Here is a 19,868-nt window from a genome sequence, read left to right as displayed (position 1 = left end):
TCTTTTTCAAATTTGTATTTAATATTTTTCTATAACATATAAAATTAAGTGTCCTAATTTTGGATCGTTATCGTAAGTTATTTTGTTAGATAAGCTCCAGATTTGGCTTCTGTACTGACTAATCTAATGTATATGCACAAATATAATATTGTATAGCTTCCTATTAAAAATATGCATTTAAAAGATAGATTTGTGAGGGGTGTACATATATATGCTGAGCACTGTATGTCTGTATGTATGTATGTATGTATGTATAAAACATTGTATATAGTGTTATACAAATTAATTTTTCCCTTATAAACTAACATTTATCAAAGTTTTTACCAAAAAAAGGCTGATTCTATTTTTATTATTTAATTTTATTTTATTATTTATAAAATGTTAATATTTATTTTTTGTATTATTTATTTATTTATTTATTTTTAATTGGAGAAAATTAAAAAAATTACATAATTTGGGGAAAAACTTACACATTTAATTAATTGAAAACACAGTAAAAATATCAATACTGTGAAATGCTTCTACAATTTTTTTTAAATCTTATCGTAACACAACAGAGCATTTAGTGTGTACATAATAATACATTTTTCCTTGCAAATCAACAATTAAAACCCCTTTCCCTATTAAAACAGGAAATTTTTGCCTTAAAGAGACAGACACTTTTATTGACCACAGCCAATCAATCCACTTCATGTTTATTTCTATAGCGCTTTTACAATGTAGATTGTGTCAAAGCAGCTTAACATAGAAGTTTTAGTATATTGAAACTGTGTCAGTCCAGTTTTCAGAGTTGAAGTTCAGTTTAATTCAGTTCTGCTGGTTTTAAGAGGATGCATTTTCATTATTTTAGCAGGTATTTTTACACTTATACATTGTTAACAACCCTGCAGTATTTTTAGATTTTTTAAGAAGTCCAATGAATGAATGAATGAATGAATGAATGAATGAATCAATCAATCAATCAATCAATCAATCAATCAATCATTCAATGGCTTCTATTTGGATTGCATTTGGCTTTTATTTAGACCTGGTAGTAAAATCGAAACACTTCTCTATGCACAGGTCTGATGAGGAAGAGTGGTGTCCTCCTCTCCCCGAGCGGTCTTACCTCATAGACGGCATGGTGGAGGATGGTCCTGTTCCACCTCCAAGAGGAGAAGCTTCTTCACCCACCACATCCTACAGCCACCAGTCCACCGCCACTTTAACCCCTTCTCCCAGAGACGACGGACACTTCCACGATATACCACGCTTACACCAGCTCGAACAACCACACATGACACGGTGAGATTTTTTATTACATCCCTTTGTGTTTTTAGAAAGTTCAAAAGTTTGAGTTTTGAGTCACTTTTATTTTTAGCTTTAAAAAATATCCGTAAATTAGTTTTCCTTAAACAAGGAATATGTAATGGGCACGTTCCAACAATTGGTGAGAAAATTTGATATCCCCCAGAAACATTTTTTAAAATATCTACAGGTAAGAAGTTTTATTCATTCAGAAAATAAAACGCATTCAAAAATATCATTGTCTGTCATAGAAGATCACGCTGTAAAACATTTAAGAGATAGGGGTAATCTATCAATGTTTTATAATATACTCTTAGAGGGATCAAAAGATAACTCTTTATTCTACTTATCAACATGGGAAACATGATCTTCAAGAAGACAAATCTAAAGAAGAATAGAATAGATTCTTGTTTATTTGCCCAAAATAATAGTATTACACAAGTTGTAATACTATTACTGTATTACTGTAATATAAATGGCTCCTACGAACTTACATTACACCAGCTAAACTAGATTTAACCTAAATATTCCTGATAGCTGTACAAAATGCAATGAAGAAGTGGGAACCCTTTATCATTGTCTATGGGAGTGCAATGAGATCCAAACATTTTGGAAAGAGATTCTTATGATTGGTAAATTAATTGAAGAAAACAGACATTTCCCAAATTATGTTTATTTCATATATACGCTGTTAACCTGGATCTGAACACAAGCAAACACAAACTATTGGATTTTAGTTTACTCTAAGCGAAGTGTGTTTTGCTTTAAATTGGATAAAAAACTCAAAGGCCATCCTCTGGCCAGTGGATTAAAGAAATGACTAGCAGTCTTGCTCTGGAGATGCTGACATACACTGTTAAAGGAAAACGACACGATTTCTATCAAATATGGACCCCCTTTCAACACTGTTTGAACCAGTTAGACCATGCAACACTTTTTGATGTTTGAGCTTTCAAACCCTTGTTGGTGTTTATTATATTGTTCAGATGTCTTACATTTCAGCAACAATTAACATATTTGTTTAACCAGTAACACTGGAAGGCTGTGAAATGCAAGGTACAAAAATGCACTGAACATTGTTATGATTTATTTATTTGTTAATTATGTACTGTTATTATTTGAATGTATGTAATTTATTTACATATTTATTTTCATTTTTAACCATTTGTCTTTTAAATTTTTTAAAAAAAATTGTTTTATTTAATTTTAAATTTTTATGTATTTTGTTCTGTAGTTCAAACAAAGCCCAATAAATATATTTTGGGAAAAAAAAAAAAAAAAAAAAAAAAAAAAAAAAATATATATATATATATATATATATATATATATATATATATATATATATATATATATATATATATATATATATATATATATATATATATATATATATAATTGCCTTATGGCACCTTTATCTTTCTTCCAACAACTTTTAACCTTGAAAAGTTAAAAAAAGTGACTTTTATTAACATTTTAATGTGATATATTGTCTGGGTTGGTGTTTTACATTTTGCTAAAAACATTGTAATAAAATGCCAGTACATTTTCTGTTACTTTACACTCTTATTTCTCTATATATTAATTCTGATACATTATGCTATTTCAAACTACTAAAATGTCAAAAGAAGTCACTTTGTTAAACTGTGGAGTTGAATTTTCAGCATCAAAAGTCAACAGAGCAGAGATCAACATCTCATAATGCAATTCACAACCGTAGATAAACACAAAAATTTTTCAACCACAAAATACGGAAACTGTTATATTTACAGCTAACAGTTTTTTTTACAGTGCGCATAACGTCCAAATGTATATTTCAAATCATAATTGAATTATTAACATTTGCTTTATTTTAGATGCGATGTTGACTTTAGGACATTTAATATCAGCAATACTTCATCCTTCAGGAAACTGCTCTCCGGCATCTTTATTTGTTTTCACTCTCTTAGAGGAGTTTTTAAGGTGTTATTGTTCATTCCTGCAGGAGAAAACATGTTTTATGAATTATTTATTCCTCTGCAGGTCTGCATTCTTTTTGTAGATAATCATGGCAAACAGCGAATATCCAGACTCTCATTAAGCTTCCTGCTAGACTGCAGTTGCGCCAAGTTTGGAAAGATCATTTACTTTTTACAGAGTGCTGATTTTGGCCTACTGTTTATGTTTAACATGAGCACATATAATAGGCTTCATATGCCTTGTTGGCACTAAAACTGCAGATCTGGGCTAAAACAAAGAGATCCATTGAATGAGGCGCGTTTACTGATCATATTTCATGGTGTCAAAATTAGTTCCAACTAACCCAGCGTATTTGTCATTGACAGCCGGTTGCCGTGTGGACCAGTGCCTGTGCCGCGAGCACCAAGCCCACCTCTAACCCAATCCAACCCAAACCTGTCAGCCAATCAGGAGTGTCCTGACAACACTGTGCCACACCGTTCAGCTCATAAACGAGACCTGAGCCAAGGAGCTGCCCAAAGTGTAGAGAACATCAACAACACCACACCAGGTGTGTTTTATCTCTCTCTATATATATACATGCTACAGAGGTTCATGCTTTACACCTGAGTACATTATACAGACAAATTTTTCATATGTTTTAAACATTAATGTGTTCAAATATGTTGAATGTATAACATTTCAGAATACAAAATATTAAAATTAGCTAGTTTTTGTTATGGCTTCTTCATTGTCATTTTGCATCCACTCTCTCAGGTCGAGCGAGGCCCTCCACAGACCACACACCGCCTGGGCAGAAATCCAAGGTGAAGAAGAAAGCCTCCAAGAGCGCTCAATACCGGAGAGATATACTGCAGGGCGGTGAGTTACTGACCAGAGTGCAGTTAGTTAATCATTTAAGTCCTGCCTATTTAACATGCCGGACACATCTCTGCAGATCTGCCTCCTCCACCAGAGCCTCCACCCGAAGACCAGGACCACTGCGCGCATGTAGGGGGCTTCGAGTGCGGGCAGACGTCCCTCGAGAGAGCCGGCAGCTCTAATTCGTCCATGGAGAGGAGAGAACAGAGCACACCCAACCGGAAGAACTCGGCCCATAGACGGATAGATGGTTAGAGAACGCCTCAATCTGTTGTTTAGAGCAGTGTTTCGAAACTCTGTTCCTGGAGGCACACCAACAGTACATATTTTGGATGTCTTCCTTATCTGACCAATTCATTTCAAGTTTTGGAGTCTTTTCTAACATTCTGATGAGTTGGTTCCAATTTTTTTTATTAGGAAGAGGTTGAAAATGTGTGCTGTTGGTGTGCCTTTAGGAACAGGGTTGGGAAACACTGGTTTAGAGTGCTGTTATTCCATTATGTATAAGACTAAATTATTAGCTCTCCTGTGAAATTTTTTATTGTATTTCAAATATTTCATAAAGTGATGATTTTTTCAACATAATAGTTTTAATAACTCATTTTTGTTGTCCATGATGGCAGTACATAATATTTTTTCTAGTTATTAGTATTCAGCTTAAAGCATTCACTATTTAAAGGCTTAACGGGGTTAATTATGTTAATTAGGCAATTTTGGGTAATTAGGCAAGTCATTTGGACAGCAGTGTTTTTGTAGCCAACTAAAAGAATATCGAATTTCTTAAGGGGGCTAATAATATTAATATTTGTAATATAAATGTATTTTATTTTTCACATATTTATCAAGTGATGTTTAACAATGCAAGGACATGTCACAGTATTTCCTAATACATTGTTTTCTGGAAAAAGTCTTTCTTTTTTGTTTGTTTGGCTGAAATTATTTTAGCAATCATAAGTGCATTTTTAGAATTTTAATGTGTTCAAATATGTGTGATGTATAACATGTAGAATATTTAGAATAGCTAGATTTTATGCAGATTTTTTATCCCAGCAAAACAAATAAAAAAAAAGACTTTTTTTCCAGAAAAAATATAGGAAATAATGTGACATTTCTGAAAAAGTCTTTTTTTTTTTGTTTTGTTTTGCTGGGATAAAAAAATCTGCACAAAATCTGGCTATTCTAAATATTCTACATGTTACACATTCAATATATTTGAACACATATAAATATATATATAATACATAAAAATATATTATAGGAAATAATGTGTAAGGAAATAATATACTGTATAAACACTTTAAAACCCAAAAAGTTAAGGTAACTCAAATCGTTTGAGGAAACCGATTGCAACAAACCATTTAAGTTCAAAAACTAATCATAATGAGTACTGTGAAATTATTCATTTGAGTAAACGAAGCAATTTGAGCACAGTAAAACCCAATAAATGAAGAGAACTCAAACCAACTGAGTGCTGTAAAACTCAAGTCAAATCTATATGAGTACTCTGAACTTACTCCATTTAAGTTGAAGTAATGAGGCATTTAATTAACTCCGTACCTTCAACACTGAGTCCAAAACTCTTTTTTACTACACTCATTTCATTTGATAAAGTTGACTGTTGGGTTTTACAGTGTATAGATAAAAATGATGAGATTCTGCATTTCTTGTAAAATTTTTAGATTTGTGTTCAAGTAAAACATATTTTTAACATAATAATTACTGACATTTATGACATTATTTCAATTAACATTTAATCCAATTTTTTTTAAAAAGGTGTCGTTTTTGCATTAATTGACAAAAAGGTGTCATGCTTTTGGACATTTATAATTATTTTCAGACAAATAAAGCCCTCCTGTGTCTTTCAATAGTCTTTCTTTTTTGTCTGTTTTGCTAGAATAAAAAAGTCTGCACAAAATCTAGCTATTCTAAATATTCTACATGTTACACATTACACATATTTGAACACATTAAAATACTAAAAAAAAAAAAAAAAAAAATATATATATATATATATATATATATATATATATTATATATATATATATATATATATATATATATATATATATATATATATATATATATATATATATATATATATATATATATATATATTTATTTATATATATACAGACACACACACACACAGTTGAGGTCAGAATTATTAGTCCCACTTTGAATTTTTTACTTTTTTAAATATTTTAAATACAGAGCAAGGAAATTTTCACAGTATGTCTGCTAATATTTTTTCTTCTGGAGAAAGTCTTATTTGTTTTATTTCGGCTAGAATAAAAGCAGGTTTTCCTGCCTAGTTAACCTAATTAACCTAGTTAAGCCTTTAAATGTCACATTAAGCTGTATAGAAGTGTCTTGGAAAATATTTTTATTTACTATCATCAAGGCAAAGATAAAATAAATCAGTTATTAGAAATGTGTTGAAAAAAAGTCTTCTCTCTGTTAAACAGAAATTGGGGAAAAAATAAACAGGGGGGCTAATAATTCAAGAGGGCTAATAATTCTGACCTCAACTGTATATGAAAATGGAGATTCTGCATTTCTCTGGATGTAAGATTTCTAGTTTTGTGTTTAGGTAAAACGTATTTTTAACATACTGATGACATTACAAAATTAAAAGAAAAAGATTGCCATTTTATTAATTAACTATTAATTACTATTAATTAAATTAATTATTAAGAAACAAAAAAATTGTCATACTTTTGGACCTCTATATTTATTTTCAGACAATACATAATGACATTTGCGGTGGTGTAAAAAGCAATTTCTGGAAAAAATGTTCTCAATGTCAATATTGGTAACACTTTATTTTGATGGTCCATTTGAGTATCAGTAGACTGTCTGCTTAATAACTGTTGATACTGACATTTAACAGACATTTAACTGACTAAAAAAAAAACCAACAGTCTACTTATAATCTAATGAGAATTAATTGGTATGTAGATGCAATGTAACTTACATTCAACAAACGGACCATCAAAATAAAGTGTAACCACAATATATATATTTAAATACATTTAATTGAATTATTAACTCAAGCACACCCAGAGAAACCTTTCAATTTTCCGGTGGTCTTTTATTTGTTTCTTTTTTCATAGCTGTACATATGTAAAGGGTTATATTTCAGTCTTAGTCATTGCAGTTTCTGGATGAGTAGTTAATTAAAGTTATATCATATCAATACACTTTTATTAACCCATAACATTATGGTTTGTTTTTGTGGCTTATAGAAGAAGATGATTTAATTCCTTACAACAAGCCCAACTTCCTGTCCCGAGGTCAGATATCCAGCAATTGCTCCACAACAGGAAGTTCATCATCACGAGGGTCAACGGGATCGCGAGGGCATGGAACGGGCAGGAAGAGAAATGATGTAAGACCAAGTATCACTACAGAAAATCACTACCTTTTCATTCATTTTTATTCATCAGGGGTTGCCACAGAGCAATGAACCGCCAACTTATCAGCATATGTTTTACACAGCAGAAACCCTTTCCAGCTGCAACCCAGTACTGGGAAACATCTATACACACTCATTAGGCCAGTTAAGTTTATTCAATTCACCTATAGCGCATGTCTTTGGACTGTGGGGGAAACCGGAGCACACGGAGGAAACCCACGCCAACAGGGGGAGAACATGCTAACTCCAGAAAGGAAATGCCGACTGACCCAGCCGGTACTCGAATCAGCGACCTTCTTGCTGTGAGGCGACAATGCTAACCACTGAGCCACCGTGTCGCCATTCTTGAATATTTTTACAGCAATTCAAGACAAAAAATACTGATCACCACAAGTATATGCCCTCAAATCCTCATCCTCCCAAATCCTGACTCTAATCTCAAATCCTAAACATTAGCTGAGCTTAGTCAAGCACAGGCCGCAAACATGTGCACAGCTTTATCTTTTCTTAACACTCTTTCATTGGTGAGACAGAGTTGAGTAAGTGTGGATGAGTCTAGACTGAACGAGTCCATCTGGCTGCTGGGCACAGAATACAGTATGAAAATTCTGTAGAGCGATTCTGTAGAACAATTCTAGCCAGCAATCAGACTCTCTTTCTGAAGTTCATTTCCCCAGCGCTCTGAGAACTGATGCTAGAACACACTGATCTGTCGGCAAAGTGGATTTTCTCCAATCCAAACACTTGGCTGATCGCTTATAACCGAGTTTTAGAGAAAGAAAATCATGCTCTAAACTCTGTGAGACCCATTCAAAGCTCTCAAATTATAAATGTAGCTAATAAAGAATTCAAAATTTTTTACAGTAATATATTTGTATTACGTTGTGCACTGTCCATAGTATTATACATATTTGTTTAGCATTAATTGATGGAAGTATTGCTATTATATTATTTTTAAAAATACATCAAAAATAGTAGTTGTTGAAGTAGTAGTAGTAGTAATAATAGTCCGTTATTTGGTGTTAATGAATTATTGGTAGAACTAGGAGGATTGCTTGTTAATAATAATATTAATAATAATAATAATAGAAAAAGAAATACAGTTTGTATTTAATTGTACTATTTAGTGTCATGGGATTATGGAAGTATTGCTTGCAATTAGTAAAATGAATAATAAATAATTATAACAATAATAGCAATAATAATAATAATAATAATAATAATAATAATAATAATAATAATAATAATAATAATAATAATAATAATAATAACAATAATAATAATAATAATAATAATGCAGTTTGTATTTAATTATACTCTTATTAATCATATTAATTAGAAGTAATTCTGTCATTTAGTGTTATGGGATTATGAAAGTATTGCTTGCAAATATTAATAATATTAATAATAATAATGGGGCGGAACGGTGGCGCAGTGGGTAGCGATGTAGCCTCATGAATAATAATAAGAATAAGAATAAGAATAAGAATAAGAATAGATCAAGCATTATTTTGTAAAAATACAGTTTGTAATTTATTTGAATATTTTATGAATAATATTAGTTAGTTATTAGTTAGTTAGTAAATAGCAGTAATTCTATTATTAAGTGTTATGGGATTAAGGAAATATTGCTTTTAATTAATAAGAATTTGACTGAGGCATTGCTGGTTATTAATTATAATTTTGGTATTATTATTCATTAATTTTTCCTTCGGCTTAGTCTCTTTATTGGCATTTTATTAAATGCCAACTGACCCAGCCAGGAAGTTGACCAGTGACCTTCCTGCTGTGGGGCGACAGTGCTAACCACTGAGCCACCGTGTCGCCTTGATATTATTAATAACAATTTATTTTTTCATTTTACATTGTATTTTTACCATGGTAAAATCACAACTGTGACCTCTGATACCATGGAATGTTAATGCCATGACTTTAACAACTCAAAACAACAACAACAAACATTTTAACAGTGTTTGGTTTTTCACCATTTGTAACTCATCAATTAGTCAAATGTAACATCAAAATGTGACACATCAATTTCAGTCAAATTTCATTAGATAGAATGTGTTGCATGGGACGAAGCACTCAAATCTTTTCAATCCCTATAGACATGAATAGTTGTGTGAAACTGAGCTGTCTCCATATGGTCTGAGGAGTCTCCTCAGATGTGTGTCCCGCTCTCAGGTTTCCCCCCTCCGTGAAACATAAAAGACAAACTCATAAAAGAGGGCTCTACGTTCCCCGGGGAGGGAGTTTTGGGTTTCACGTGGTTAGCGTTATCTTTCCAGTCGGACAGAGAGCGTGAATAGGTGCTTGACGGAGGGTCTGCCCATAAGATCACCTTCATTCTTCCTCCTCAGATCTTGTCACGTCACATGATGGACAATTTCTGCTGCGTTAAGTCATCTATAGACATACCTGCTTTTGTTCCCAGAGAGGCCACGATTATCTTCTGAATAGACCAGCTCAGTTCAAATGACCACTACTATTATATTGTGTTATATTATGTTACGTTACATTTTATTTTATTTATTTTTAATTTTATTTATTTTTAATTTTATTTATTTTTAATTTTATTTATTTTTAATTTAATTTAATTTAATTTAATTTAATTTAATTTAATTTAATTTAATTTAATTTAATTTAATTTAATTTAATTTTATTTTATTTTATTTTATTTTATTTTATTTTATTTTATTTTATTATGCTGGGCAAAGATTAATCGCGATTAATCACATCTTAATATATTTATGTGCATTATTTATCTTTGCTATGTTTATGTGATACACACACATACATGGGCATACATTTAATTGAAAAGTAGGGGGCACAATAAATATAACATTTATCATGAGCAATTATTGAAGGAGACAAATAATAGAATCAAATTGTTTATATATAAATGTACTTATAAGTACAGTGTCTATATTAAGACATTTAAGAACTGATTAGAAATTGATTATACAAAAATAGAGTGAGGTCAGTTCGGACGTAGCACAGGGCTCATTTAGTAAATGCACAGCTAAATATAATATGCTAATTTTGGCCGTTAATGTTAAGTTAACATTATCCCAAGTCGTCACAAATAAAACAATGCATGGGAAACAGCTTTGGCCAGCGTGTTAGTTGCAGTGCACTGCGCAACAAGCTATTGTAAACAAGCTAATGTTAACTAGATACATAATATTTTAATCGCTAATATAGCAGATTGGTGGACAATTACATCGGTAATCAGCATTTATGCCACAACTAATTTAGGAATGTGTCTTCATCATCTACTTTAAAGAGAGTTTATTTATTTATAGTGAACAAAATACTCTATATGAATATACAAAATACTATGTGTGTGTGTGTGTGTGTGTGTATGTGTGTGTGTAGAGTATAGGTGTGTCCCAAATTGCATACTTATACACTATTCTTTGCCATTTGGTAGTATAAGTAGTGTAAGCAGTGCGTTCACACTAAAAACTCAGTAATAAGAATAAGTGCACTTTATATACCCGGATGATGAACTAATTCAACCGGTAAAATGAAATGTTGAATGTTGGAGACTTCATGCACTCAACAGCTGCTGCTTTGCTCACGTAGCAGAAGGGGCGGAGCTTTCAGGCGCTCATGCTGGATTACATTACTTTTTTTGGATCGTGAAAACAAAATTCTTTTACGTGAGTGATTATAGCGCCTCCTAATGGTGAATGTGGCAATACTCAAGGCAGGTAAAATTTGGTCATTTATTTCGCTAATTTGGCAACAGTCAAACGTGATCAGGGAAACGGTTTGAATTTCCGATTAGTAAAAAAACATTAGCGTTTCATTTGGGATGACACTACATACATATACTATACTGTTGAGTGTGTAAGTGCAGAAGTACATAGTGCATAAGTGCATAGTGTGCCATTTGGGACGCAGCTTAAGTGAGATGAACTGGGAAAGCAGGCAGTGGACCAAACTACTATGAGGAAGGGGAGGGGGAACTCAATGGTTTCTAAATGCATTTTTTTGTGTTTGTTTCTTTTTCTACTTACACAATTATTATATTATATTATATTATATTATATTATATTATATTATATTATATTATATTATATTATATTATATTATATTATATTATATTATATTATATTATATTATAATTTCTGGTATTGTTGACGCCAATAGCCTAGTTGTTAGTGTGTCGACATATATGTAGCACTCAGGTGCTTGCAGCAATCAGAGTTCGATTCCCGGCTCAAGGTACTTAGCTGATCCTTCCCCTCTCTCTGCTCCCCATACTTTCCTGTGTGTAAATCTCCACTGTCCTATCAATAAAGGTGAAAACCCCTATAAAATAATAATAATAGTTTCTAGTATTGATTTTATTGATTCATTATAAATATTATGGCCACTTTAAATGAATGTTGGTAAAGTTTTTCATAGCTAATTTTTTCCTCCACTTTTTGTTTCCTCCAGGAGATGAGATAAGGAAAGGCTGTGAGACGCTGGAAGATTGACTCAGACATCCCTCCGTTTTCGTTCAGAAACCGAAGAGAAGAACCGAAGAGAAGTGAACGAGTGTACAGATTTGAGAGTGCGAGTCTGGAACTTTTTGATTACGTTATTAATTATTGTTATTATTGTTATTTATGACCTTCATGGGGGCATTTTTTCCATCGCGCCGTCACTGTAAATAATCATCCGTTGAAGCTTTTTACATGGGCTCCAGATGCCAGGAAAGAAGAGTATATTGTATTTATACATGAAAGAAGAAATGAAATCATGTTAAAAGCGCCGATATTATAGATAAGTTAACGTCTGAATGTGCCAACCTCTTGTAGAAATGTATACAGCAGCATTTCAAAGCATAATAATATTGCACTCGCGTTGTGTTGGAGAACAACAACTTTAAAAAAAACAACAAAAAAAACAAAGCACAATATGTGTTGTTTGACCAGCCAGCTAGACAGCCAGTCTCATGACCTAACCGAGCCGAGGACACTTCTGTCTGTCCGTCCCGTCTCCGTCTGTGGATCCCCCGTCACAAAAGAATGTGCTCCCTTTTCCCCCCTTTCTTTTTCCAAGCCAAGAGAGTTTGACGACTGTTGTGAACGATTGTACTTGTCTTTTTTTAAGGAGTGTTTTTGGAGATCGTGAGGAAATGTATTTCATTCAAAAAAACCAAAATTATGTTTCTTTGACTAACTTTTTGGTAGTCCTTGTTGTTTTGTATAAATAAAATAAAATACATTTGCTGAGCTATATATATATATATGCGTGTCTTGTTTTTAAAAGTGTATTAATAAGTTGTTGAAAATATTTTGTCATTTGTAATTAAAAATGAAAAGGGCTGTGTGTAGAATTTAGAAATGTGCATTGAGGCTGATTTATACTTCTGCGTCAAGCACACACGTATGCGCTGGCGCAGCCTTCTTGCTATTGCAGATCCCTCGACGTGGACCTCTCAAAAATTGTACCTACACGTCACAACAACACATAGCGCAAGTTCTGGATTGGTGGATTTGGTATCTGTGCGGAGAGCCGAGATTCTAATGGAGCGAGTGTTTACAAGTGTTGAGTCCCGTGAACGAGCTCCAGATGGAATCTTTTGTTTTGTGTTTACCTTATGATTAAAGTTGCTGCACGTCCGCCGGTTTCCACCTCTAAATGAGTGAGTTTTAGCTACTTGTACATTAAAGTAGCGTTCAGAAAAAAACACCTTTGAAGAATCTCGACACCGAGGAACATAAAAACCTGCTGCCAGCTAGCGTTTCAGAGCAACACAAACAGCACGCAGAAGTAAATATGCACGATTATGCGCAAGGCACGCACTGTGGGTCAGGCCGATCACTTGACTCAGAAGCATAAATTATAAATTAGGCTTTATTGGTGACACTGGTGGCTATTAAAGTACACATGAAATCAAAATTAGCTATATTGATTTTGTTAGCCCACATTGCTAATTATGTGGTAAACACTTCATCTACGCATGTCATTCAGAAAAAAAAAAAATTGCCCTTGTAATCAAAAAATTGAAATCTGAAAATGCACTTCCTATTTGTTTTCAGCTAAATTTTCAGATTATGTCTGTCTGAGGTATTGGGCGTGGCCAGGGGCGGACTGGCGATAGGGAGCAATGGGACATTTCCCGGTGGCCTGGCGGTCAATCTGGCCTGCCACTGTGAATCTGACTCTCCCAAAACCCTTTTCCTGATCTTTCAGAATGAAATGCCTATTTTACTTCATCCAATCAGCTTACTGTGGAAAAAAGCAAGCAACGCCCACTGTTTCCTCATTTAATAGTCAGTTTCTCTATGAGCTGCATTGCAATACAAAAAAACAACAACTTTAAAGTCTGTGTGAACCGGATGTTGCTGAGACTTTTATTTCAGTATGTTGACGTACTTCCAACTGAAACGTAATATTGAGTTGGCGCTGACTTTCTTTTGCGCATAATTTCATTCATCTTCCTTCGGCTTAGTCCCATTATTCATCAGGTTTCGCCACAGCGGAATGAACCGCCAACTTATCCAGTATATGTTTTACACAGCGGATGCCCTTTCAGTTGCAACTGAGTACTGGGAAACACTCTCACATGCACACACATACACTACGGCCAATTTATTTTATTCATTTTACCTATACCACATGTCACATGGAAACCCACGTGAACAAGGGGAGAACATGCAACCTCCTCACAGAAATGCCAACTGACCCAGCCGAGGCTCGAACCAGTGACCTTCTTGCTGTGAGGCGACAGTGCTAACCACTGAGCCACCGTGTTGCAGTGCATAATTTCCTCAATATTGTATATTCATTGCTTTAGTTAGAAGTGATACTGTTAACGAACATCATGCTATCCATGCTGATGAGAAAACCGTTTTAACGAAATATGTAAATTAGCACTGCTTTATTCTTAATAAGGACACCACAAGAATATTTATAAATTTCATTCATTCGAAATCGCATTAGACCTACTGCTCGAATTGTCACATTAGGTACGTCACATCCGGTTTTCTCGGCAAAAATGGCCCGAGTTCTTCACATACACAGTCGACAGGCTTCAGAAGTGGGACATGTCTCGTTTTGTAAGTTTTATTAGCCTACGTGCTGTTCACACATTGACTATTTAAAAAGTGATCAATATAAGGAAATTTTACGCACGGTCCATTTAAGATATACATTTTCAGTAATAAACTGTGCGACAGTTAACGGCCGAGACCGTAAATCTTCGGTTTCTACGGTTACGGCAGGAACTTCCACCTCACCGGAGAGCATGAAAACAGCTCCTCCAGGGCAACAGTGGATGCTGAAGGCGGTGTGTGGATGAGGAATTGAGAAAACAAGTGTGGAGAAAGAAACTGAGGTAAATAAAGCGAGTAGAGGGTAAAGAATGGAATGAGAAAACAAAGAATGTGAGTCACCCCCACCTGAGACTGACTCGCTAGCCTGAGGTGAGAAAATCAGAAGGAAAGCAGCCAACAAGTAGAGATTATGAAATGGCGTGTGCTTGTAGTAGATAATGAGCGGACATGAGAATAGTTAAACAACCAGCCATTTGCACAGTTTAACAGTGGAGCATTTCGTCCGTTTTGTTTTATCAAACAACTAACTTAATATGGTAATATATTTCATTAAATGTGCTGAAAAAACGCATAATGTCAATTTTTCTGTATACAAACTCCGACCTTACCGATTTAACGTTCGTTGTCACCTACTGTACATAGCTGAAATAGTTGAATAACTTAACTAACGACAAATAAAGTGATTGATAACTCACTAGTCATTGATTAGACAAATTGATATTTATCAAGTTTGTTTGATACATTTTGTTTGAAATTTGTTAACAAAGTTAATACTAAAAAAATCGGAATACAACTTGTCTGTGTTTGTGTAAGCTTTTAATTGAATAAAGGTCTGACTTATTATAGTGTCTTTATGAAAACCCTTTATAAGTTTTGTTTTTCTGTTTAACACAAAAGAAGCTGACTTCCATGACATTGGTTTTTCCTACCATAGAAGTACAGGTTTTCAGCCTTGTCAAAATATCTTCTTTTGTATTTGTCTTCAGCATTAAACAAAATACAGTGTTTTTGTAACAACTTTTAATGACTAGTATTAGATCTTTCCATCATTTTTTTTATTCCATCGTTTCATTCACAATACTTCACAAGAGTTTAGCTCTTTTTCTTATTAAAGCCGTAAATTAAAAACATCTGGTAACTTTGACCATTGTCAGATTTCATACACTTCTTTGCCCTAAATTCTAAATTCTCCTCATGGTTAGATTGGTTTATGGCATATACGTTTTTAACGCATCCTTGCAGTATATCGGAAAACATGAATAATAAAAACTGAATAATAAAAATATTTCCGGAACCAGCAGTGCTGAAAAAGAGGACATGCACTTTCTGTCAAACAAACCTGAACCAAATAATCAAGCCGTGCAGGATTACCAGAACATTCCAGGCAGTCGTTGGAGCAAATTGGACATAAACTGTCCATTTTAACAAAGCTGTACCTCCAAGGACATTTTCCAGTTAGCAGAAATCTGAGCACATGATTTGATTTCAATATAATATAATATAATTTAATTTAATTTAATTTAATTTAATATAATATAATATAATATAATACTGTGAATAGTTTTTTAATGTGTTTTCAAGGTCTGTGACTAAGAATTTAAAGTATTTGGGCAGAAAAAAAATGATATAATTTGCCACTTCAAATGTCCTGTGAAATAAAAATAAAAAATGTTAAATGTTAGTTTAAGTCAATTAGATTTAAGGATATCTATTAGCTAGTGTGCTCCAAAACAATGAAAAAATTCATGTTTAAAAAATATAAAACTGATATAAATATCCAAAGCTTGCAGGCCTGCAGGATTACCAGAACATTCCAGGCAGCCGTTGAAGCAAATTGGAACTAAACTCTTCATTTTAACAAGGCTCTACCATGAAGAGCATGTTCCAATAAGCAAATATCTGGTCAACATCACCACACAGGTATGCTTATTTGTGCTATTAAACTTTGAACCTCATAAACAATAAGTGTCAAACTTTGCTTTACAATTTTAGTTATATTAAAGAGACCATTTTAGAGGTATATCCAATGAAGAGTGCAATTTATTGAGAGCTATAGAGGGCACAAGGATCATCTGAGCTTTCACCTTTAAAGGTCTCCTTAGAATTCAGACCAAGTAGTCAAGACACGCACTCTTCCTTAAGTGTAAGCCCACTACCCATAAATCACAAGCTCATTCATTAGCTTTGTGTCATTGGAGACACGCCCAGGAGGGCCAGAGGCGAGCGAAGCACAGTCAAAATACCATTCTCCCATTTCCATGTTAATTACAGAACCCAGAGATGGATGCCTTCAACCTCATTGTTCCTTTAATGTATGCAAAGCACATGCAATTGCCACATTAAAACCAAGAGGACGATGTTCAAACAAGCTAGTAAAACAGCGGCTTTGGCATTTGGCTTTGAAATCAATGTCAAGATGTTTTACGACAAACACCAGGTTAGAATGCCTGAATGCTCTTTAGTGGCGAGAAAAGAATGATATTAGCGTTTAGAGTCTAAAGTGTGAGGATTCACTGTATGTGGCAATAGGGCTGGGTGATATGGCCCTAAAAAATCTCATCAAATAAGTCATCTCATATCCTGATAACAATATGTATCACAATGTATTTAATTAGTTAATATTAATTACATGGAAAGGACTAGTTACTTTTTGACATTTTAAAGTATATGCTCAAATATGCACTCATTCATATATGATTATATTTGTCACTTTATGTAAAACTTATGGACGAATGTTTGATTAAGAATGTAGAAATATAAAATAAATATTATCAAAATATCAAACTCTTAAAAAAAATAGCAATTGCAGGGCCAACATAAAATATTGATGAAAAAATGCAAAATGTAAACATTGCACTTTCAAGCTTGTAGATCTTTCACCATGCTGTTATTCATGTTTCTGTCTGAATCCAGATTGGTCATCCCAATGCTGAAAAAATATTACTGTAAACAATGTATTTTGCGACACCACAAAATAAATGAGAATATGAAACAATAGACTAGGACTGCAAGACAAATCTGATATTGCGATATTTTGTTTTTCTGCAAAATATTGTGTATAGAAATACTGTCAAGCTTGAAATAATCCATACCCCTGGCAAATTCTGACTTAAAGTTACTTAAAAAAATACTTATACTTAAAGAATTTTTTCCCCCACAATCATGCCTCATCGTTTTAGGCTACAAACGTATTTTTTTAAGTAACTTTAAGTCAGAATTTGCCAGGGGTATGGATTATTTCAAGCTTGACAGTATTTCTATACACAATATTTTGCAGAAAAACAAAATATCACAATGTCAGATTTTTCTTGCAGTCCTAGTCTATTTTTTCATATTTTCATTTATTTTGTGGTGTCGCAAAATACATTGTTTAAAGTAATACACTGCAGGCAAATGTGAACTAAATATGATTTTTTTTTGCCCACATGTAACTCAGATCTTTTTGTTTTGGCAGTGTGAACCGCATGGAATCTGATCTTTTCAATTCAGATTTGTGCCACTTTCATATGTAGTCTTAAATCAGATGCAGATCTGATGTTTTGCAGTGTGACCGCAGTGTGAGCGGTTATGTAGGATTTCAAGTGACTTTTACACATCGATCAACATGCGTCATCATTCTGTTCTGCAAACATCCTCTTCTCCTGAGCAGCATAGTAGAATAGCACACAGGGCAAATACTTTACTATAAAAAGTAAAACTGGCGCTTGTTAACCAATCATTAATCTTTAACCTTTTAAAAAATATTGTTCAGCTGGATTTAATATAAAAATATGTCCATAAAAATTGCATATATAAAATGAATAAAACACATAGGCCTACATAAAATAGCTATATTTCACTTAAATAATTAATAGATTAACAAAATCAAATATGAAAGACTATGATTTGAAAATTATATGAATATGAAAACTCCGCCTTCACAGTTCAATCTGCGGCTGCTCATTAACCCTTGATGAGTTCACCACACCACCGTGAAAAAGATGCGCACAAAATCACAAATGATCAGTGTTTTCAATCACAAGAGACCTTATTATAGGTTTCAAATGCCGAAATACACAGTAGTAGCAGAACACCCCTTTACAGTTCATAAAATACACCACGGTTGTTTGTGAAAAAGGAAATAATCATAAAAAATTGCAATGTGAAAGTATCCTTATTATCATTTGGGAGAAGTCTTTGTCATTTCTGGTCAAAAAAACATTCTGGCGGAATAAAAGTAACTTTAAGTCATAATTTGCCAGGGGTATGAATAATTTCTGGCTTGACTGTATACACACACATGATTGAATATATATACAAATTCAACAGATTATCTGAATAGTGCTATTTGTGTAGAATTTATTTATTTTCATTGGGATGTTTCTGTAGGGGAGTGAATCATGCATAAAATGTAATAGACAAATTACAAGTCAAACAAATAAATAAATTCAACAGACCAAAGACAAAGGTGTAATAGACAGTGCTTATTGTTTTCACGGTTGCCAAATACTATAATATTTGGGTACAGAAGTTGAATAATCAAATGTAAAATAACACTGCAAGGTCTTTTCTGTATAAATAATTCAATAAAATTATGATTTATTAAAGTTACAAATGGTAAATTTCTTTGTCCCTGAATGCTTTAAAGTATCTGTAATGCCTTATAAAACATATTCAAATTATACACTTTCAATCCGTTATGGTTAAACCTGTGGCTTCTGGTCAACTATAATCCCAACCCAACATTGCATATCTTGCGATGTGACTTGTGGATGCTTACATTGCGATGTCGATGCTCAAATGAAACACAATAAAAAATTGCATCCACACAATTAACAACTTTAAGTGAATTAAACGTAAAACAATCAAGCCGTCCTCAGAAAGCTCAATAATTGTGTTTGAGCTCATTTTAAACAAGTAGTTTGAACTTTTTTTGAGTGTATATTGTGGAACTCCACGCTAGACTTCTTATTTTGTCAATATCATATATATAGTCTTATTGCTCCTACAATATATGGCAATGTTTGCACGTCTGAGATAAACTCCCATGAGAGATCCTTTAATAAGCAGTCAACTGTTTTGTTATAATCTTCACAATTATTGACCAACTGCAAATAAACGCTTGTTCTTCTTCTTTCCACAGTTGAACTGACTCCATGCCTGTGGAGCGTGGGCTTCAGGGAACAGAAGGACCCTTGAGTTTAATCTTTCTCGGGGCAGATCTGGGTCAGTGAAGGCCAACAGAAGGCTGGATCCCATGGGGTCAGTGCAAAACACTCTGCCATTTCTCATCTCCACACACACACATACAC

At 33.4% G+C, this 19,868-nt stretch overlaps 1 protein-coding gene across 1 annotated transcript in view; it reads left to right on the top strand.

Annotated features, from left to right (window-relative positions):
• The window catches only part of robo3 (roundabout, axon guidance receptor, homolog 3 (Drosophila)), a 138,906-nt gene extending 126,160 nt beyond the window's left edge, over positions 1–12,746 (top strand). Inside the window, exons 22-27 of the mRNA XM_056466568.1 lie at positions 1,063–1,284; positions 3,609–3,793; positions 4,000–4,104; positions 4,181–4,354; positions 7,350–7,492; positions 11,969–12,746. Coding sequence (XP_056322543.1) covers positions 1,063–1,284; positions 3,609–3,793; positions 4,000–4,104; positions 4,181–4,354; positions 7,350–7,492; positions 11,969–11,980 — 841 coding nt within the window. The 3' untranslated portion in view covers positions 11,981–12,746. The remainder of the gene's footprint in view (positions 1–1,062; positions 1,285–3,608; positions 3,794–3,999; positions 4,105–4,180; positions 4,355–7,349; positions 7,493–11,968) is intronic.
• The last annotated feature ends 7,122 nt before the right edge of the window (positions 12,747–19,868 follow it).

The sequence above is a fragment of the Danio aesculapii genome, chromosome 10, assembly GCF_903798145.1.
Source record: "Danio aesculapii chromosome 10, fDanAes4.1, whole genome shotgun sequence".
NCBI classification, from domain to species: Eukaryota; Metazoa; Chordata; class Actinopteri; order Cypriniformes; family Danionidae; genus Danio; species Danio aesculapii.
This window is presented reverse-complemented; position numbering and strand designations above follow the sequence as displayed.